The following is a 23,866-nucleotide window of genomic DNA, read 5'->3' on the forward strand; positions in this document are numbered from 1 at the left end:
TAACAGATGGGACCTCCACTAGAATTAACAGAATAATCTCAAAGTATTTTAAAATAAATATATTTAAATATCCGAAGAGATAACTAATATAAAGATCACAAGAGCAGACTAAGAGACATTAAAAAATACAGTCACTGAAATAAACTCATACTGTGTCAGCTCTCTGTCATCTTGTATCATTCCATTATGCAATGACTAGTATTTCCATTAGTAAATTTATTCAATGACTAATCACATACTGGGCAGGGGAGATACAGTGATGAAAGAAACAGTTGCAGCCCTCAAGGAGCTTGCTTTTTCTTATTTTTCTTTCTGAGACAGGGTCTTACTCTGTTATCCAGGCTGGAGTGCAGTGGTGTCATCACAGCTCGCTGCAGCCTCGAACTCCTGGGCTCAAGTAATCCTCCTGACTCAGCCTCCTGAGTAGCTGGGACTACAGACACATGCCACCATGTCTCGCTATTTTTAAAATTTTTTTATAGAGATGAGGTCTCCCTGTGTTACCCAGGCTGGTCTTGAACTCCTATCTTCAAGCAATTCTCCCGCCTCAGCCTCCCAAAGTGCTAGGATTGTAGGCATGAGTCACTGTGCCTGGCCTTTTTCACTTTAATGAAGGACAATTGATTTCTAGATAAATTTTTTACCTTTTCTTTTTCCTACATGAAATCTTATAAATTAGATGTTTCTCATGTCTTTAAATTTAGCAGAAGGAAGGTGGCATCAAAGTAAATCATTCTTGCCTCTTTCCTTCTCTAAGCTCCCAGAAACAGTTGTTTTGCTTTGGTGGGCTGTTTGGGAGTTTAGGAGAGTTTTGCCTAGTCATTTGGGATTATAAAGTGGAACGGCTGAAAACTAATTGCTATATGACAGCAAGATAAAGTTACTATAAAGTAGCTTAGTCATAGCTCAGCCTCAGCCTAGCCTCCTTACCACCATGAAGGCAGTCCACAATTAACTTCAATCAAGTTTTTCATTACAGAGTACTCTTACAAAATAAATCACTTGCATGACATCATTTGTTGTAGACGGAACAACAAAGCATTAATTCAGACAGGCCAGCAGCTGGCACAAAAAGACCTTAGTTTATGCTTTTAGTGTGTCTTGTAATGGAACAATCTCTCTACTTAGGTTACCAATCATTGCTAATGGTGCAATACTGAGCAAAATGGTGATGCCTTCTGCTCATTGGAACCTGCTCTCAGAAGAAAAACATCTCTGTGGAACAGAAAGCAAAAGCAGAGTGTTTTTCTTTAAGGTATGAAAAATCATGATTAAAAGCTATGAAATTTTTTTTTAATCCCTTTAATCACTTTCAAATAGTTTTATAAGCTCAAATACTTTCCATTCTACAGCTCAGGAACTAACTGATTAATTTGAGATAAAGATAAGGCAAACACCAGGTATTTAGCAGTACTTGTTTTTTTCTGTGCTTGGATTCATCCCCCCACTCCCTGCCCCCAAATAAAATAGACACGTTTTAGTAGCTGCACTGGAGGCCCTTAGGTCATTGGTTACTAGTTGTAAAAAATTTTATAGCAGGCAGGAAATCTGGCCAAATATTTATTCGACAAAAATTCAATGTTGAAATGCAGCAAATTAGTTGTTACGGTTGTTTAAAAACTTTTACTCTAGGTGGCTTTCCTAAATCATCTTCCTAAGTGGAAAAGATCTTTTAAGTTTTGAGCTGAAATTTCTCACTCAAAAGGAGGTATTATAAGACAGAAACATCTGAGAAACAATAGCATAAATTTATCCTCACATTTAAATTGTAAAGGAATGATATTCTGGAACAGGCAAAACTGTAGAGACAGAACCATTAGGGAAATGCAAATCAAAGCCACAATGAGATACCACTTCTCACCCATTAGGATGGCTACTATATTAAAAAAAACCCCACAGAAAATAACAAGTGTTGGCAAAGATGTGGAGACAGTGGAACCCTTGTGGACTATTGGTAGAAATGCAAAATGGCACAGATGCTGTGGAAAACACTATGGCAGTTCCTCAAAATATTAAAAATAGAGTTATTATATGATCCAGCAATCCCACTTCTATGTATGATATATACCCAAAAGAATTAAAAGCAGGGTCTCAAAGAAATATTTGTACACCCATATTCATAGCATTATTCACAATAAAAAATGGAGGCAACTTGTCCATCAAAGGATGAATGGATAAGCAAAATGTGGTATATGCATACAATAAAATGTTATTCACCTGAAAAAGGAGGAAATTCTGGTAATAATATGGGTGAACCTTGGGGACATTATGCTAAGTGAAGCCAGTCACAAAAAAACAAATGCTATATGAGTTTATTTTAATAGAGACAAAAACTAGAATGGGAGGCTGGGCATGGTGGCTCATGCCTGTAATCCCAGTACTTGGAGAGGCTGAGGCTGTTGGATCACCTGAGATCAGGATTTTGAGACCAGCCTGACCAACATGGTGAAACCCCATCTCTACTAAATACAAAAAATTAGCCAGGTGTGGTGGTGCACGCCTGTAATCCCAGCTAGTCAGGAGGCTGAGTCAGGAGAATCACCTGAACCTGGGAGGCAGAGTTTACAGTGAGCTGAGATCGTGCCATTGCATTCCAGCCTGGGCAACAAGGGCAAGACTCCATCTCAAACAAACAAACAAAAACCCAAAAAACTAGAATGTTGTTTGCCAGGTGCTGAAGGGAAGAGGAAAGGGGGAGTTATCATTTAATGGGTATAAATTTGTTTTACAAAATGAAGTTCACGGAGATGGAAGGTGGTAACAGTTTCACGACATCTGAATGTATTTAATACCACTCCACTGAACTGTACAATTAAAAATGGTTAAGATGAATTTTGTTATTACTACAATTTAAAAAATTATGAACAGCAAAAAGAGCAGTATTGCTAAGGGTTACAAGGAAGGGAAGGATGAAAGGTGGAGCAGAGAAGACTAGAGGGCATTGGAAATACTCTGACACTACAATGGTAGGAATATGTAATCATACATTTGTCCAAACCTAGAGCATGTGCAGCACCAAGAGCGAACCCTAATGTAAACTGTGGCCTTTGGGTGATAATATGTTAATATAGTTTCATCGATTTTAACAAATGTACCACTCCGGTGTGGGATGTAGGATAGTGGGGGAGGCTGTGTATATGTATGTGGGGCAGGGGACATAAGGGAACTTTCTGTACTACTTTTTGCTCAATTTTGCTGTGAACATAAAACTGCACTAAAAAATAAAGCCTATTTTTAAAACTGCAAAGGAAAAAACTAAGAAAACATGGTATGTTGGTTTTTCCTCTGAATGTCCTGGCTTCCTTTAAATCTATATCATAATCTAGACAATCATTTTCTGTCCTGTAAATTGGCCCAATCAGAACTACATGAGCCAACATGTGCGTATCCCATCAACTTTTCCACTTTGAAGTTGTACCTGAAGTCAAATAATGGAAGTGATTTCCTTCAGGCAGAATCAGCCAATGATTCAGAGTCTCAAACTATTTTTACTCTCATGCTCAAGAACAAATTCAAATTATCCTAATTATATTAAAACCAAAATAAAAGCTTTATTTTTAAAAAGTCTTATTTAAAATTCAAATCCAAAAAAAAGCCTTAAAAAGAAAGTTTTCTATTTTGACTCAGCAGTAGATATAGCATCTCTGTTGAAGCAGATGATTCTTTTTCTCTGCATGCTTATAAAAAGCCAATTGTTAAATGCGAAATCTTCACTCAGTCACGGCAGGATAGGCTCTGCTGTGGTTAAAAACAAAAAAGCACAACCAAATCTCAGTGGCTTAACATAATAAAAGCTTGTTTTTTGATCATACAAAGCCCACTATGGATCTAGCTGACCTCCATAGACTCAAGATCAAAGCCACTTTGATCTTGTGGCTCCACCATTTCAGCTGAGGCCTCCTGCACAGTGCTGTGACAGAAGAAAGGGGTTTGTCATGAGATAGTCTGACAGTGACACACACTACTGCCACCCATGTTTAACTGGTCAGAACTGGCCATCGCCTACCTGAGAGGGCTGGGAAGTGTAGTTTTCTGTATGCTAGGAAGGAAAGTAGTACAGATGTTGCATTTCTGCAAAGGATTGAAATGGAATCCATGTCTGATGATCTAACTATTCTGGCACCGATTTTGGAGAAGCTAGAGAGAAAAACAAATAGTTAACATACTAGTCAAACTGGTGATTTCAATATGCCAGCTTCAGTGAGGCTGACAAGTGACAAAGGAGTGACAGTGGTAAATCTGTAATTTTTCAACTGCTATCACCAGACAGCTATTGTAGGTTAAAATGTAAGTCAGGTACTTTAGACACCTGAGGAAGCAAGCACTCATTAGGTGTGAAAGCTTACAATCTGCAAGCGCACCTCACATCAGCAAAGATTCGGCAGTAGAGAGGCGTATAGGTGCAGTCGATTGTATCAGAAAAGAATGTCTTCTCAAATAGTCACAAGTCCTTGCTGAGCCCCCAGAATGCAATGTGTGCTATATGAAAGACAACTTTAGCCTGGAAAGTGATTAAGAGAATGCATAGCTGACTTCTTCATCCACAAATAAAAGTGATTTAAAGAATGAAAAACTATCTCTTTGGGTCAGAACTAGAAAAAAATTAATTCCTCCTCCTTCACTTTTCCCTACCCCACCTCCACCAAAGGTAAATAAATTGGCCTGCTGAATTAGGTTAAAATTGATTATCATGCTTATCAAGTATGATTTTAATTTCAGTAAAATTGATATTGAGCTCTACTGCTGCTATCTGACCAACTCTACTGGTAATTCCAACCTGCATAACTCAAGATTCTTTCTAGCCCCAAAGAGCGAAACCACATTTGCTACAAGACCAATTAAACTGTGTCAGGTGCACATTCAATTATATTATGATTCTTTTATTTAAAAAAAAAAATAAGAAAATGCAGCAAGAATAATTTGACAGTTTTGGAAACTACCCAAATAAAGGAATGGATGAGGCAAGATAACATATAATACAACAAAACCTGTGCTAAATTCAAGAGTTATCTGAAAAATTAAAGAAAAGCAAACAAACATATAAAAAGATAGGACATTTCATTTTTAATTGCTCAAAAATGAAAAAGGTTTGGACAATGTCAAATTCCACTCACCATAATGCTATAGTTATACATTAAATATAATTACTATCTATACATATGCAAAAATATAAAGTTCTATTTCATACAATAAAACCCTTTATAGAAACCATTTCAAAATTAAGCAGAACTTCTCAACATTAATATGTGAGGTCTAAGTCCTTCTAAAGGTTCCTTTAAAGGTTTTTAAACAAAATGCTAAACCTACAAACATTGTCCTGTCAGTTCTCAAATTAAATCTACTTAGAACACACACAAAAATTGATAGCTCAATCACATACTACTTAAATAATATTGTTCAGGCATCTCTAAAATCCTCCATTTCTTCAAGTATGGAAATAGAACTCAAATATTCCACAATACAGTACTAAACAGATGGAGTATTTAGGAAAGACTTTGTTGTCATATGGCACAATATTAATGTTTTGTTTCTTCAATAGATTTTGAAATAAATATCAGGTTTTTGTTTGTTTGTTTTTTTCCTAAAAGACCAAAATTATAATCTACATTAAGGTAATTCTGACTGTGGTAAGACTCAAGAGTGTAAAATACAACATCAATATTTTATCACAAAAGTAAAGCTGGTAACAAATTATGAAAGGATCCAGTACTCTACTGAGACGGACTTGGAGATTAAAGCTCATCATGATAGAAATAGTCATCATGGAGCTGTCTGCCATAATCTGTGGCTTCACTGGTAAGAAACAAGTCCTGGTCTTCCAGAATCTCTTCTTCAGAGAGCTTTTTGTCACCATTCAAATCCATTTCATCAATCAGATGAAGAGCCTTCAAACAAAACAAAAAGGTGTCAAGCATAATAAGTATTTTCAGCAAGATGTTCACAATTTAATGTGATTTGACTTGTCAAAATCATGCAGGTATACAAGTACTCATTATTGTTTAAGTATCTTAAAATGTTACACATTGTAACCAGGTCTGTCTGCTGCTTTTCCCATTATCTCTTGTCTTCATTTTTGCTGGGTTCTGCCTCTCTCCACTCAAATCCAATCCAGGATATATCAAGGCAAGGCAAAATTATTATAACCTACTTTGAGTCCCTGTAGGTGAATACAAACTATTATTCTATTCACTGTACTACCAAATTAATTAATACATGACATAATCTTAACTTTCTTGTCTCCCTGATAATCTAAAATAGTTCATAAATTTAAAACATAGCAATGCGTCAATCCCAATAACTCCATTACTTCTTTCTTTGGCTTAAGATTTTGAACTTCTTTTCCTATCAACAGCACCAAATTCAGGGGGAGAAGGTGGAGAGAAACAGTTGTTCTGTAACACTTACCTCCTCTTGTGCAATGCCCTGATTGTTAGGTACTACCCAAGATAACAGCTCTTGGGGATCAAGCCTGCCATCGTTATCTTTGTCATAATCATTCACAAATCTGTCTTTCTCAACAAGTATCCATTCTGGATCTTCATTTGCAGCTTAATATAAAAAAACACAAATATACACACACAAGAATATCACATGTATCCAATAAGAAGTTTGGTATATCCCTAGAATAAAGGAAGTGAATTTAAAGTTTACTACATAAAGGAACCCCAATAAAACAGAGCTACTTAACTGAAAAGTCCTGATATACAAATATAATATTCAAAAATGACACAAGTCTAAATAACTCATAGTTTTAAAATCATTGGATGTTATCACAAACTGCTAATTTTGTTAACTGCTGCTATTTGTTCTGATATCTAGTTCCCAAATGTGAATTGGGTAATGTTTTACTGTATATCATGTGACTATACAAAGTTTCTTACATGTTCTCACAAAGCAATGCCATGTGTAATTTTAAAGTGACAATCAGAATAAGTAAAACTGGTGATCAATTTAAAAATGGCAGAAGAGTCCAGTTTGAGCCTATAGTGAGCTATTATTGTTTAAGCAACAATTCTGAAAAAACAGCTGCTAATATAAAAGCAAACTCTTAATTTCAAACACTTATTCACCTTCTACTAAGTTTCTAATAGTGTGTTTACGCCAGTATTTATAGTGTTCTATGTTTTTATCTCTTTTAAGATCCACCTGCAACAGGACAGGATTTTGTTTAAAAATATCTACCTTACTTCCTTTCCCATTTGAATTAACATTAGATTTGTTTGAAAAGAAAGAAAAATGTTTGAATCTAGACACGGAAGTAAAAGTAACCAAGAAAATGTTCTCAGATAAGCTATAAATCCATTTGTTGAACTTGTATTACAGTTAACTTAATGAAACAAGCAGGATCAGGCACAGATCCTCGTTACATTTCCTGTCAACAAGAGCTTTCTTTCGAAGAGAGCTTTCAATGAGCAAGGCTGTCTTTCAACATCTTTCTTCCATTCTTTTTCTCCTTTCACATTCTCCCAGGTGACTTACTTGGATCCCGCCTGTAATCACCAAGAAATTCTTCCAAACTAACAAATCCATCACCATTTTTGTCATGTTCTTCTAAAGCTTCTTGAATGACAAATTCCTATTCCATGTTAAAAAAAAAAAAAAAAAAAAAAGTTACATAATGTTCAATCCCACCACCATCTGATTCAATCCTACTACAGAACCCTTTAGAAATAAATAATTTTTGGAGCTCCAGTGGTGTAATCAGCTAGTGAGGTACTTTACAGGAAAAATCATTTTGGTTGTCCATACCTTCAAGACAATCAATCCTTCTAAGCACTGGAATTTAGAAGCAAGAATAAAACCTGAAGTATTAAGTAGCTTTAAATTCAACATCCTTAAACTCTTGATATCGTGAAGAACTCCACTTTCACTCTCATAAACCACCTCAGCATTAAACTCATGCTATTTTCTGCATCTCTCCGTCTCAAGAACGACATCTTGTACTACCCTTGTATTTAACTCCATTTGCCCTCCAATCCATGAACAACGCTGAAAGAGCCCTTACCTTAGAAGTGCTGTTCTGCCTTCAGATCTAAAATGTGCCAGCCCCCCATTAAACCTCACCTCCTTGCTTCCCCTTCACCAAACCTAGCCCTATCTATCCTAAACCACTCCTAAATCTGTTCCTCCCTCTTATCAAAGCTTCTTATCAAACAACCAATCCTCTTCCCTTAAGATGACCTGTTCAATGTCCAGCTGTTTCAGTACTTTCCTCGGTATCTTCCTATCTCTTTTCTTTTTTTTTTAAGATGGAGTCTTGCTCTGTTGCCCAGGCTGGAGTGCAATGGTGCGATCTCAGCTTGCTGCAACCTCCACCTCTCTGGTTCAAGCAATTCTCCTGCCTCAGCTTCCCAAGAAGCTGGGACTACAGGCACATGCCACCACACCCAGCTACTTTTCACATTTTTAGCAGAGATGGGGTTCGCCATGTTGGCCAGGCTCATCTCATCTCGAACTCCTAACCTCAGATGATCTGCTGGTCTTGGCCTCCCAAAGCGCTGGGATTGTAGGTGTGAGCCTCCGCTCCCGGCCCTGTCTTTTTTTTTTTTTCTTCTTCAAAGACAGGATCTCATTCTGTCACCCAGGCTAGAGAACGGTGGCACAATAATAGCTCACTATAGGCTCAAACTGGACTCAAGCGATCCTTTCACCTCAGTCTCCCAAGTAGCAAGGACCACAAGTATGTGACACCACAACTGGCTAACATAAAAAAATTTTTTTTTGTACACACAAGGTCTGCTGTGTTGTCTAGGCTGGGCTTGAACTCCTAGCCTCAAGCAATCCTCCTGCCTTAGCCTTCCAAAGTGCTGGGATTACAGGTCTGAGCCACCATGCCTGGCCCATCTCTGACTCTTACCTTCCCTTAACACTTATTTAGTAAGTCAACATTCCTGTGTATGCTTTCTTCAAAATGTTGCCTAAATCTATTTCATTCCATTGCCAGATAGCCCTCCGGACCATATCACATAATGTCTAAATTACTTTATTGCTTTTATTGGTAATTCCCCTCTTTCATCTTCAATTGTTCCTTATTCTCCAGAGAATTAAGATCTAGCATCCTTTGCCTGTCATTCTCGGGCTTAATTAGCTTGTCCCAACTTAATTTTGGCACTTAAATTACACCCAGCACTGTTCTTAAACTGGGTCATGTATTCTGTGCCAATGAGAAATTGAAAGCTTCACAATGGCAAAAGAAGTGGTATTAATGGCAGTGTCTTACCACTGAGCTATGGAGAAAAATGTATCTGCAGCCTTGTTATTCAAGGTAGCAGGGTCTACCAGGACACATTAAACAAAAAGCTGTATCTTCCCTCCTTGAAATATCCAGGGAATCAAGCCACATGGCTGGAGGCTGATGTCATACAACAGACTTCAATATAAATGTTTAGTCTCTTTTTTAAAAAAGCTATTTGTTACATTAGTCTTTATTCCCCAATGTGATGGTTTATGCTTTCAAGCTTGGACAAGTCATAATAGGGACTCAATTAATGTTTGTTGAGTTAAACTTACAATTCAACAAAAGTTTTGAAAAACTGGTACTTCTTTTAAATACTAAAGGGATGGGAGGACTCATTATGCTTAAAACTGCAAAAAACATTACTAGTCATTAGCGGCTGCACCCCCACCAACCCTATGAAGAAGAATCCAAACATGATGTTTTCCCAGACCAAAAGCTTTCGTAAGTGATGTAAATTAAACAGAAGTCTAGTGTTACTAACATTGAAAAACCAAAGAAAAGTCTGAAAGCTACAAAAGGATAAGGAAGGCACTGAAGGTAACATAGTTATGAAAGAGAAAATAGCCAGAGGAAGCCTACTGCTCATATATAGTACAGAGATGTAAAAACTCAGTCCTTCACCTTCTCCCTCCCAATAAGCAACTTTGCCACCACCGAAAGCCTCCTTACTACTCCTAATTTTAAGTGGGGAGAATTCGGATCATTTTACATCTGTGTGTCTCTTAAAATTCTAGTTATACGATTCTTCTTTTTTATTATTATTTATTTTTATAGAGACAGGGTTTCACCATGTTGGCCAGGATGATCTCGATCTCCTGACCTTGTGATCCGCCTGTCTTGGTCTCCCAAAGTGCTGGGATTACAGGCGTGAGCCACCGTACCTGGCCTTTTTATTAAAAAAAAATTTTTTTAAAAAATATGATTCATTTTAACAACTTAATGAATAGGTTTTAAAGTTTTGGTCACTTGGGAATGTAAATTCGTACAACCACTATGGAGAACAGTTTGGAGGTTCCTCGAAAAACTAAAAATCGAGCTATCATACAATCCAGCAATCCTTCAGCTGGGTATATACCCAAAATCAAGGAAATCAGTATATCAAAGAGATATCTGCACTCCTATGTGTGTTGCAGCACTGTTCACAAAAGCCAAGATTTGGAAGCAACCCAAGTGTCCATCAACAGATGAATGGATAAAGAAAATGTACATATACACAATGGAGTACTGTTCAGTCATAACAAACAGAGATCCTGCAACAACATGTTGATCCACACAACAACATGGATGGCACTGGAGATCATGTTAAGTGAAATAAGCCAGGCACAGAAAGACAAACATCACATGTTCTTACTCATTTGTGGGATCTAAAAATCAAAACAATTGAACTCATGGACAGAGAGTAGAAGGATGGTTACCAGAGCCTGGGAAGTGTTGAGGGAACAGAGGACAGTCAATGGACAAAAAAAAAAAAAAAAGTAAGAATGAATAAGATCTATTATTGGATAGCAAAACAGGGTGACTATAGTCTATAATAACTTAATTATACATTCAAAAATAACTAAAAGAGTGTTAGCTGGATTGTTAGTAACACAAAGGATAAATGTTTGAGGGGATGGATACCTCATTGTCTGTGATGTGATTATTTCACATTGCATGTCTGTATCAAAACATCTCATGTATCACATAAACATATACACCTACCATGTACCCACAAAAATTTTTTAAATATTTTTTTTAAGTTTTGGTCACTCAATAATTATTTTAAAAACTTTTCGTTCTTACCGTCATATAATCAACTTCTTCAGGATGCTCAAAAGCAATAAATTCTTCAAGACTCAAACCGGGACCTAAATCCTGGTTAGCTTTTTCAAATCGCTTCTTGTCCTTTAAGTGAAGCTTTGAAAATTAAAAATTTTTTCAATGTCTCATTAGTACACCACATCATCTTAAATACTTTGAAAAATATAAACTATGTAAAATTTAAAGTTTTTAAATTTTACATTTTAACATTCCCATCCATTATCTCATTTATTCGTCACATCGTCCTTTGAAGGTAAACTAGGCAAATATATTAAAGGCAGGATAGACTCACAAGCTCTAGAATCATATAGACTCAGACCTGAATTCCAGCAGTGCCACTTACTAGCTGTGGTCTCATTGCAAGCTGCTTAACCCCTCTAGTTTCCTCATCTGCAAAACTGGGATAAAAATTTCGAATAAGCAATTGGGATAAGAATCCCTACCACACAATTAATAAAGCTTAAGTATTTAGTGTTACATACTATTATTATTGATAGAAAAACAGATTAAATGATTTGATAAAAGTCAGAAATACAGCTAAAAAATATTGAGCATGGCATAGTGGTGCATGCCTATAGTTCCAGCGACTTGGGAGGACTGCTTGAGCCCAGAAGTTCAAGGCCAGCCTTGGCACCACAGCAAGACTCTGACTCAAAAAACAAAACTACTGAACTTGGATCCTCCCTATTCTTTCTACAATACTATACAGTCTACTTTAACAATTAATCTCAATACTGTTTGAATGCCCAAAAGTCAATAAATTTATACCATGTATTAAATCTTGGTAGGGCTTTTAAAAATTGTTTCTGGTCCTCTAAGTGACTTTTCAAAAATACATTATTATGTTTCAGAAAAAAAGTATTCTTATGTTGAGAATCTCATAATATTAGTATATGTACCTAATATGTGGAAGTCTTTTCTTTTTTGGGGGGTGGGGGATGGGGTCTCACTCCATCATCCAGGTTGGAGTGCAGTGATGTGATCTGAACTCACTGAAACCTCCACCTCCCAGGTTCAAGCGATCCTATCGCCCCAGCCTCCCAAGTAGCAGGGACCAGAGGCATGTGCCACCACACCCAGCTAATTTTTTGCATTTTCAACAAGAGATGGGGTTTCACCATGTTGTCCAGGCTGGTCTCAAACTCCTGAGCTCAGGCGATCCATCTGCCTTAGCCTCCCAAAGTGCTGGGACTACAGGCATGAGTCACCATTCTTAGCCTGGAAGTCCAGTCTTAGTAGGTTCTTGATAGTGTTAATTCTGTATATTCAGATATAAATACATCAAAAGTTTAAATGGATCCCATTTTGAGGTTAAATAAACACAGATCCTTTTCTACTTTCTCTCCCATCTTCCCCTCCTTTTTCTAAATGATTCAGCACCTATCAGGGACAAGGCTGCTTTTGATAAAATTTTCAATGGTAATTCTGTAACCAAGAGCCTTGGAGGGCAATAATGCTATATTGCTAATCCTGCATAATTTCTGTTTTGAGAATTTCTGGGAATAGCTTTCCTTCTTATAAACCGATATGTGTTAAACTGTGCATTTTTCAAAAGCACAATTTCAAATATTTTAGAAGCTTTTAAGTGTTTCACTACTGAATAAAAATGTTCTTTTCAGTTTTCTAGAATAGAGGTCAGGGGGCAGTCATTTACCTAAACACTAGTTCTTTTACAATTACTGATTTACAGTGGAGAGGCTCACCTCTTTCCCCAAATAATTTGTTTCATTAACATCTAGACTCTACAAGCCAAGTTACATTCACCCAATCATGACAGAAAAGAAAAAATAATAACCTGTTTCCAAATAGCTCCTTTTAACTTAATGTTTCATAATTTTAAAAAACTAGACCAAATAATTTGCATTTTATGTTCAAGTTTAACATGGAAAAAGCAGACAAATAGGAATTTGAGGTACTTTGTTGAGTCAATCAAGTTCTTTTTGAATAAACCACTATTCAAACTACCAAGTGCTTAGATTTCTTATGAAAGAACCCTTCAATTTGGAGCAAAAAGGTCCATGTTTCAGGAGAAGAGCTAAATTTGGCCAAATTTGCCTATGGAAAGAAAGGATCTCTTTCAACAAGCAGAGATTTCTTAAAAAAAAAAAAAAAGGCGGGAGGGGAGAGGAGGGGGTAGGGTTTTCTGGTTCACATTTCATGGCCATTTGAAGAACACAAAATATGAATAGCTCATATAAAGTCGAAGAAGCCAAAAACAGAAAGACTTTTTTCAAACTGACAAATTCCTAAAACACACACACACACACACACACACACACACACACACACGATGGTCAGTTTCATAAAACCTCAGCACTCTTTTTTCTTCTATATAAAAACCTTGTATTCTAGTAGAGGGTAAAAAGTGTTATGTACTGTAATAAAAAAGCTACCATAATCATTTTTATTTTTAGATTGCAACAGAAACTTGTGAGGAACAAAAGTGCCATCTTTTGGTAGACTAATGATTCTACATGAGGAAATATATAAAGTGTGATTCTAGAACAAGCATCTAGGTCTTAAAAATTCACATGCAAAGTTATATCTTACATAAATAAATACTGCTTATACATGCACATTCAGTAGCTGACTTTAGAAGTTAGAACACTTCAACTTTTGCCAGATAGGTCCCCAAATTTTAATTATCCTGTGTTGACAACAACTGTTCTTTATATTATAAAGAAATGCTTCTTCAGGCATTTCGCAGCCTGAAAGGGTTATTTTTATTCTCTATATGAAAACTTATTAAATATAAGATAAAATTCAGACCAGGCATGGTGGTTCACACCTGCAATCTCAGCACTTTGTAGGCCAAGGCAGGCAGATCACTTGAGGTCAGGAGTTTGAGCCCAGGCTGGCCAACATAGTGAAACTCAGTCTCTACTAAAAAAAAAATACAAAAATTAGCCAGGCGAGGTGGCACATGCCTGTAGTTCCAGCTACTCAGGAAGCTTAGGCAGGAGAACTGCTTGAACCCGGGAGGCTAAGATTATAGTGAGTCAAAATCACGCCACTGCACTCCAGCCTGGGTGACACAGTGAGACTCCATCTCAAAAAAAAAAAAAAGGTAAAATTCAGACATCAAGTTGGCCTTTGTTTTTAATAGACTTTCATATAGAAAAATTTATTTATTCACATATCCAATTACTTTTCTTTCTTTTTTTTTTTTGAGACAGAGTTTCACTCTTGTCCAAGCTGAAGTGCAATGGTGTGACCTCGGCTCACTGCAACCTCTGCCTCCTGGGTTTGAGCGATTCTCCTGCCTCAGCCTCCCCAGTAGCTGGGATTATAGGCAAGTGCCACCATGCCTGGCTAATTTTTTGTAATTTTAGTAGAGACAGGGTTTCACCATGTGAGCCAGGCTGGTATCAAACTCCTGACCTCAGGTGATCCACCCACCTCAGCCTCCTAAAGTGCTAGGATTACAGGTATGAGCCACTGTGCCCAGCCCCAATTACTTTCTATGGTTATTTTATTTATGGTATAGTGTTTAGTCTATAACTTTGAGACTGATTCATTCTTCATCCTTTATTTTTTGTTTTGAAGAATAATGCATATGGTTTCTGGGTTCATCTTTACACTCCACATCAATTTTTAGGAGGTTATTATTTTTTTTAAAAAAGGCGAGGTTTCACTACATTGTCTAGACTGGCCTCAAATTCCTAGGCTCAAGCAATCCTCCTGCTTCAGCCTCCTGAGCAGCTGGGACTACAGATATATACAGGAAGTTAGTTATAGTAAATTCTAAAAACATATGATTAGAACTTCATAAAGATAGAGACATATTCCTAGGCTGTCAAAAAAAAAAAAACCCAAAATGACTTCCATTGAAGTGTTCATTTTAGGGATCGATCAATTCCTTCAGGCTGTTAAGATTCATCTAATTCACCCTTTAAAAGTAGAGTGTTATAATCAACATGTTCTAAGTAGCCGGTGGGGAACACAGAAACAGAACCAGATACGTTTTAAAAGAACTGTTCATAAACAAGTTATATTAATGAGTCATGTATCTCTTCAAAGTGAACATTTTCTTCTCAGCACCATCTATTATATCACCCCCTTCCAAGAATACAGGAATATACACTTCTTATTTTTTAATGGGATAGTAATTAAGTCCTTTGAGTAACAAAAAAATAAAAATAGAAAACACAATTAGCATCTAATTCCAGCAAGATTTTAAAATACTGTATTTAACTTCTCTGTCGTTCCTAGGAAGAGAAGTCATACCATACCATGCTTTAGTTTTAGATAAGATAAGCTGGTTTAAGATAAGTTAATTCCTATAGTAAATGAGGATACTTAAAAGACAGATGATCCCAAATCTCATTATCACCACTTGTTTTTCCTTTGTTATTTACAAGTAGTAAAAAGACTAATTTTTACTCTCTTTGGTCCATTATAGAATGAAGACCCAAATAAAAGGAAAACAAAAGATACATTTTCCCCTTAAAAATTAAAATCCTAACTAATCTAAAGCTGATATAGTTAATAAATGCCAAACATTTTTTATAAGTTGATTAAATATAAATGTATATAAATGTTTTCTTCAGCAATAGTCTTTTAAATCAAAACAGAACTGCTTACCCCTCCAACTGCTACCATTTATTACCATTTCTTCACACTATTATAATCCTAAAGTGGGAATATTTATTTTTTATTATTTTTTCAGAAACGGGGTCTCTCTGTTGCCCAGGCTGCAGTGTAGTGGCATAAATATGGCTCACTGCAGCCTTGACTGCCTGGGCTCGAGCAATCTTCCCGCCTCAGCCTCCCAAATAGCTGGGACCACAGGCAAACACCATCATGTCCATCTAATGTTTAAATTTTGTTTAGGCATTTGTTAACTATACAGCTTTAGTTAGGATTTAATTTTTAAGGGGAAAATGTATCCATAGAGACGGGGTCTTGCCACACCGCCCAGCTATTCTCGAACTCCTGGGCTCAAGTGATCCTCCCACCTTGGCTTAGGTGCTGGGATTACAGGTGTGAGCCACCACGCCTGGCCTGAATGGGAATTATTATCCCCATTTTTGGAGACAAGGAAACTGAAGCACATGAAAGTTTAATAACTTACCCAAAGTTACACAACTGTGAAGTGCTGGAGCTAAATGTGAAGCTAGGCAGACTGGCTCTGAGGATGGAGCCCCAAACCTCCACATTGGTGGTATAGTTATTAGCAGAGAATTAACCAACTTAGAGTTAGTGGTGGCTTACAGAGTTCAAGGAGCCAATATGATTCTAAATAAACAGCACATTTAGAAAGCATTTACCAAGGGAATGGGGTGTTATTGTTTAACGCATACAGTTTTAGCTTTGCAAGATGAAAAAGAGTTCCGGGGATTAGTTGCACAACACTGTGAATGTACTTAACACTACTGAATGGTATACTTTAAAATGGTGACAATAAGTAAACTTGTTATATACTCAATCCCTCCATATTTGTGAAATATTGGTTCCAGAACCTCCCTAGGATCCCAAAACCCAAGGATGCTCAACTGCCTGATATAAAGTGGTACAGTATTTGCATATAACCTACACATATCTTCCTGAATATTTTAAATTATCTCTAGATTACTTATAATGCAAATTACAATTTAAATGAGTAAATAATTGTCATACTGTATTGTTTAATATAAATTATGGCCACAATAAAAAATTAAAAGGTATATACCAAAACAGGTTAAAAAACAGAAGAGCCTTGAATATTTTCCAAGTACCCCTGACTAATGTTTTGGGATGGTTTGCAACAGCATGTTTGAGTTTATTTTTATTTTTTTCTACACATTAAAAGCTATCTTAAAAAGAGTTCTTGGTGATAGACACTCTAATTACTCTGATCTGATCATTATACCTTATATGTTTGTGTGATATGAAAATATCACATGTACTCCATAAGTATGTATAATAAAATATCATATACCTGTAAAAGGATTTTAATTCTTTAAAATTAGCTTTGAAATACAAAAGTATTTGATACAGCAATTTCTCAAGCTCACAGTCATTTCTGTTGATATACTTTCAGTTTAACAGACTTCCTAGAAGTCTTGAAAAGTTCCTACTAATTCCTAAGTAAAATTAGTTTTCTTCAGCTCTGCTTAACTAAGAAGGATGTATTTCAACAAATTAAACCATGAGACATATTAGAACTCATAATGATACTAAATTTTCAAAAAATCAATAATTTGGGGCCAGGTATGGTGGCTCACACCTGAAATCCTAGCACTTTGGGAGGCTGAGGTGGGTAGATTGCTTGACCTCAGGAGTTTGAGACTAGCATGGGCAAGATGATGAAACCCCATCTATACAAATAATACAAAAATTAGATGGGCATGGTGGCTTGAGACTTAACTCTCAGCTACTTGGAGGTTGTGTTGGGAGGACTGCTTGAGCCCAGGAGGCGGAGGTTGCAGTGAGCTGAGATCACACCAGTGCACTTCAGCCTGGGCAACAGAGTGAGATCCTGCCTCAAGAAGAAAAAAAAAAAAGAGTTATTTTTAAAGGGTGTACTCACCATGGAAAATGGTACTGTGGTTTCTCAAAAAATTAAAAATAGAATTACCATATGATCCAACAATCTCACTTCTGGGTATATACCCAAAAGAATTGAAAGCAAGATCCCCCAGAGATTCACAAATCCCAAATCCAAGATGCTTCAATGAGCATTTCTTTTGAGTGTCATGTCAATGCTCCAAAAGTTTCATATTTAGGAGTATTTTGATTTTGGATTTTGGGATTAGGGATACCTAACCTGTACATACTTTGCCTTAAAAATATTACTTTGCCTTAAAAAGGAAGAAAATTCTGATGCAGGCTACAAAATGGAAGAAACTTGAGGACACTATGTTAAGTCAAATAAGCCAGTTCCAAAAAGAAAAATACTGTGTGATTCTACTTAGCTGAGGTACCTAGAGTAGCCAAATTCAGACAGAAAGTACAATGGTGGTTGCCAGGAGCTAGTGGGAGGAGGGAATGAGGAGTTATTGTTTAATGGGTAGAGAGTTTCAGCTCTGCAAGATGAAAAGAGTTGGGGAAATTGGTTGCACAACACCATGAATGGACTTAACACTACTCAACTGTACACTTTTAAATGGTTACAATGGTCAATTTGTTACACAGTCCTCCCACACACATTCATGGGAAATTGGTTCCAAGACCTCCCTAGGACATCAAATCTGAGAATGCTCAAGTCCCTGATATAAAATGGTACCGTAGTTGCACACAGTGTACATACATCTTCCTGAATACTTTAAATCTGGGATCCCCAATCCCTGGGCCACGGATGGGTACGGGTCTGTGGCCTGTTAGGAACCGAGCGACACAGCAGGAGGTGAGCTGTGGCATTACCATCTAACCCCTGCTCTGCCTCCTATCAGATCAGGAGTGGCATTAGATTTTCATAGGAGCGCAAACCCTATTGTGAACTGCACACATGGGGGATCTAGGTTGCATGCTCCTTATGAGAACCTAATGCCTGATGATCTGAGGTGGAATAGTTTCATCCTAAAACCATTCCCCAACCCCTATACCACATACTGTCCGGTGGAAAAATTGTCTTCCATGAAACTGGTCCCTGGTGCCAAAAAGGCTGGGGACTTCTGCTTTAAATCATCTCTAGATGACTTATAATACAAATTACAACTTAAATGAGAAGTAAATCATTGTTATACTATATTGTTTAAGGAATAACCAAGAGAAATAAGTCTGTATATGTTGAGTAGAGACACAGGTTTTTTTTGGAAGGCTTACTTTTTTGGATACTTACAATTCTCAGTTGTTTGAATCCAAAGATGTGGAACCCATAGTTTCTTTTTAAGTGAGTATATAAACTATGTGCTTAAAATGGGAATGGGCCATAATAGCCTTCTTAATAAAGATAAAACTGATTGTTTAATGATACTAAAATATTGAGGTACATATTCAAAACACATTTTACAAGGAACTCTGGAAATGAGGACAATTAAATGATGTAGCTGAGAAAAAGATACAAGGATCATGTACGTAATCTAGAATAAGAGCCTCAAATCTGGCCAGAAAGGAAACCATCAAAATGACTGCTGAAGTGGAACAGGTGATTTCCTAGAGAACAAGACAATCCAGTCTACGACCTCAGGCCCTCTTGTGCTCATTCATTTGGGAAGGTAAAGTGAACTGATATGATCAAAAGGAACAGCTTGTGCACATGAACTCACCTGCCTAAAGGACTCCTCTTCTGCATCATCCAGAGCCGTGTTCTCATCAAAGTCAATCACACGATCATACATCTGAATGTTGTATTCATCCCATGTAACAGTACCATCGTTGTTTTTATCATATTCAACAAACTGTTGTTTTGCTTCTTGCATAGCATAATGCTTAAAAGACATCTGAATCCATGAACTGAGTTCACCTGTGAGAATTTCCCAGAACACAATGCATGTGACGTTAATTCTGATACTTAAGAGCAAGGATTTCTAAACCTTCTCTGAAAAGGCAAAATCATTGATGTTTGCAAATACTGAGAATTGGCCTAGTTGTATTAATAGAAATAGGGTAGGAGGTGGGAAACGCTGTTTGGAAGAGCTCATGGAGCTTCTTTTTTTTTTTTGGAAACAGAGTCTGGTTCTGTTGCCCAGGTCGGAGTGCAGTGGTGCTATATTGGCTCACTGCAACCTCTGCCTCCTGGGTTCAACCTCTGCCTTCAAGCGATTCTCCTGCCTCAGCCTCCTGAGTAGCTATGACTACAAGCACACGCCAACATGCCAGGGTAATTTTTTGTATTTTTGGTAGAAACAGGGTTTCACCATATTGGCCAGTCTGGTTTCAAACTCCTGACCTTGTGATACACCTGCCTCAGCCTCCCAAAGTGCTGGGATTACAGGCATGAGCCACTGCACTCAGCTGGAGCTTCTATACTATAACATATGATCCTATATAGAATATAAGCTCCATGAAAGTTTGGGTATGTTCTGTTTACTGATGTATATCAAATTCCTGGAAAGCTCCTGGCTCTGTAAGTATTTGTCGAATGAATTATCAACTGGCCAAAATAGCATCTTACTTTTTAAAAATATTATCCAAAAAATTGCAGAAAATCTTTGCTAACTACCACAGATCTCTCAGGAAACATAAATATTTGGATAACTATTTATTTTAAAATGTATTAGAAAAAATAGTTTTTTATTTATGAAGGTGATATAAAGCTTTCCTTTAAAATAAATTTTATGTGAGTTGAATTAAAACTACATTAAGAAAATAATAGATGGTTAAGTAGATATGGCCTAAATTGTGAAAAGGTATTCAAGTGACTGAAAATACTGCTTCAGTATATTACCTTTAAACATGTTGTAAAACATACAGAGGAAATTTTAATGAAGTTATGGGTAGCAATTTATGCCCTTCCTGCAACAGCTATCTGTCTTAACTTGGTACCTGAAGGTATAGGAAGAGAGTTTCTATGTCCAGTTTTGAATCAACTTTAAAAAAATCTATTTGGCTGGACGCAGTGGTTCACGCCTATAACCCCAGCACTCTGGGAGGCTGAGGCAGGCAGATCACCTGAGGTCAGGAGTTCAAGACCAGCCTGGTCAACATGGTGAAACTCTGCCTCTACTAAAAATATGAAAATTAGCCGAGTGTGATGGCGAGTGCCTGTAATCCCACTACTCGAGAGGCTGAGACACGAGAATCGCTTGAACCCAGGCGGTAGAGGTTGCATTGTGCCAAGATCACACCACTGCACTCCAGTCAGGCCACAAGAGCAAGACGCGGCCTCAAAAAAAAGAAAGGCCAGGTGCCTGTAATCCCAGCACTTTGGGAGGCCAAGATGGGTGGATCACAAGGCCAAGCGATGGAGACCATCCAGGCAAACATTGTGAAACCCAGTCTCTACTAAAAATACAAAAACGAACTGGGCATGGTGGCATGCGCCTATAGTCCCAGCTACTTGGGAGGCTGAGGCAGGAAAATCACTTGAACCAGAGAGGCAGAGGTTGCAGTGAGCCGAGATTGCACCACTGCACTCCAGCCTGGCAACAGAGTGAGACTCCATCTAAAAAAAAAAAAGCCTATTAATAGAAATATTTACTATACTACATTAAAGGAAACAAAGGGAGGGAAGAACACGAATATTTATGAGGACAGTATGAGTACTATTTATCAGGTCCCTCTATATATGCTGCCTCTAATCTTCAAAACAATGTGATTATAATCATCACTATAATACAACTGAGGGAAACTGAGGTTCAGAAAAGTCCAAGCCTTCACAACTAATAAATAGCAGAGTCCAGATTCAAACCTGTTTGGCTTCGAAGCCTAAGCACCTACTGAGTTTTGCTACCTCTTAACATCTGATTCCAGACCTGGCCCTCAGAGTGCAAATTGCCAAAATTCTCTTAAGGGTCCTCAAGTAGAATGAAGGCTTTTGTAAGTATCATGAGTCTTTCTTCTAGTTTATTTAAAGAGATCATCATGGCATAGTAGAAAACAGAATGGAACAGGGATCAGAAACATGGGTTCACACTTCAGTTTTGCCATCAGGGGGTAATTTACCATCTCAAGCTTTTTTTCTCATCTGTCTAATGAAGATTTGGACTAAAATTTTTCTAACTTTAAACTTCTTAAAACCTTACCATTAAATATTTGAACATATCTAGGTCTTGACAGACAGGTGCCACACAGTCTTCCAAATCAACACGTTGTGTTCTTTGGTTACTCTAGTATAATCAAAGATTGACTTATTCTCAGATTGGATAATCAGAGATCAAAGGTTTTGTTATTATTGTCTAAGTAGAAGAAAAAGAATCTTCCAGAGGGTTCCAATGTGAATATGTCATTGACAGCACATCTTAAATTTACCAGTTTATAATTTTCTCCAGCAACTTCATTCCTTGATGGTGAACAGCATTTAAATGAGAGTTACAGAAAAACAGCTAACAAGAGTCACAGTATTAACCTGAATTTTTCTGAAGACCCACTTGGAATGCTGACAGGGTACATCACTTGAACTGAACAATGGGGAGAGACAGTTGCACAGCAATTTATTTAGAACATTCTTTTAATAGTCTGTGCATTTCATTTCTGACTAGACAATTTACCTGAGAGCACTCAGATTTCTTTTTTTAAATGAAGGATATTAAAACCTGAATTAAAGGCGAGATACCTGGATTCTAGTCCTAGCTTTGCCACTTATTTGTAAAAGGCACTTATCCCTATGAACTTCATTTCTTCATCTCTAAAGAGATGTAGACAAGATGATCCCAAGGCCCCTACCAGCTCTAACATTTTGGTATAATGTTGTAATAAACGTAATTCACACACAACAGGTCTTTTTCTGTTTGTTTACAAAAAGAAGCAAATTCCTAAAATTTAAATGAAGCACATACCAAAAGAGCGATAAATCATCTACTGCCTTAGTTTTGGGGCATATTTCTCTAAAATCAATCGTATTGTTGACACTAACAAAAGTCATGTGAGCGAGGGTGTCTCAAGGCATGACTTGCCTATAGAGTACAGGGTCAGTGATGGTTATAGAGAACCGGAGAAAGCACTGAGTTTCACTTGGTTCTCAGCGTCTAACGATCTGAAGGTATGAAACCTATTCTCCACGTCCTTCTTTCCTCCTCACAGGACTTCCAATTTGCGACACTAGCAATCTCCATTCAGCAGACACCCTGCTTAACATGTCTGTGCTTGTCTCCATTGTCAGTTGCGTGGGACAGTCCTTACTTTCAGTGAGAAAGCCATCTGAGTCCAAGTCGATTTTCTTTATGATCGCCTGCAGTCTTTTTTGCTGCTCTTCGTGGCCGAGTTTAACATATTCATCCACATCTTCCTTTGGGGGGAAGCGACACACAGGAGGGCCAAGCATTACTATCAGCGGGGCAAAATGGTGGAGAAAAAGCTACTAGAAGACCCCGTTGCCTAGGGGTTTCGGGGTGACCCGCACCTGCACGTCAAGGCCCCTACCCGCTACACACCCTCCATGATTCTGCCCCCAGTCCTGAAGGTAGAGAGGATCCAGCTCTTGGGCCCCGCCATCTCCTCAGGCTTTCCAGGCCCCGGGACCCCCAGAGAGCGAGCACCGCGCCGCCCGGCCCCCATTGTCAGGCCGCCCCGGCCGGGCCTCGCTCGGCCGCCCCCCTTTGTCCCGGGACAAAGCCCGCGGCGGCGGCGGCGGCGGCGGTGCGAGGCCCGGCCCTCCCAGCCCCGGGCTGGCCGCCTCACCTGGACGCCCAGCAGCGCCTCACGGTCGTAGTCGCTGCGGTGCTCGCCCTGCGGGTAGTGCAGCTCCTCGGCCTCGCTGGCGCCGGCCGCCGCGGCGCACAGCAGCAGCAGCCCCAGCGCCGCGGGCCTCGGGCCCAGCCGCATCGCGCCGGCCCGCGGAGGACACTGAGGGACGCTAGGAGGGAGGCGGGCGAGGGCCCGGGCCGGCTGCGACGCTCCGCGGGCGGCTACAGAGAGGTGGCGCGGTGTACGCCGAGGGCGGAGGGGACGGAAGGCGGAACCCGCGGTAACGGCCACAACGCCCACGGGCAGGCCGGGGGCGGGTCCTCCACTGCGGTGCGGAGGCGCTCCGGGAGGAGGCCTATATGGCCGGCGCGGAGTGGCGGGGCACCAGGCCGCGCCGCTGATTGGACAGCGCGGCGCTGGGGGCGGGCCGCCGCGATCTCCGGGTCAGCAGCGGCCCAGAGAGCTCCGGGAGTCACTCGGGGGCTGCAGACGGTGGACGCCCCCAGGACCCGCTACACCCTTCGAAAAGCACGCCCCCACCCCACCCCACCCCTGCCCTGTCTTCCAGTCAGCCTCGTTCCTGCCAGAAACTCCAGGTCCGCTCCATGTTTCCCTCCGACC

General features: G+C 38.8%; 1 protein-coding gene across 1 annotated transcript; it reads right to left on the reverse strand.

The window, feature by feature from the left end:
* Positions 1 to 5,041: 5,041 nt before the first annotated feature.
* RCN2 (reticulocalbin 2) lies at positions 5,042 to 23,383 on the reverse strand. Its single transcript, XM_021668246.2, has 7 exons — positions 23,240 to 23,383; positions 22,742 to 22,847; positions 19,228 to 19,424; positions 11,021 to 11,134; positions 7,480 to 7,576; positions 6,406 to 6,548; positions 5,042 to 5,885 (listed from the first exon to the last, which is right to left on the reverse strand). The coding sequence occupies exons 1-7, from the start codon at positions 23,381 to 23,383 to the stop codon at positions 5,733 to 5,735; spliced, it is 954 nt and encodes a 317-aa protein (XP_021523921.2). The 3' UTR covers positions 5,042 to 5,732.
* Positions 23,384 to 23,866: the final 483 nt, after the last annotated feature.

This window comes from Aotus nancymaae, unplaced genomic scaffold, assembly GCF_030222135.1.
Source record: "Aotus nancymaae isolate 86718 unplaced genomic scaffold, 86718_ANA_hifiasm-v0.15.2.pri h1tg000003l, whole genome shotgun sequence".
NCBI lineage: Eukaryota > Metazoa > Chordata > Mammalia > Primates > Aotidae > Aotus > Aotus nancymaae.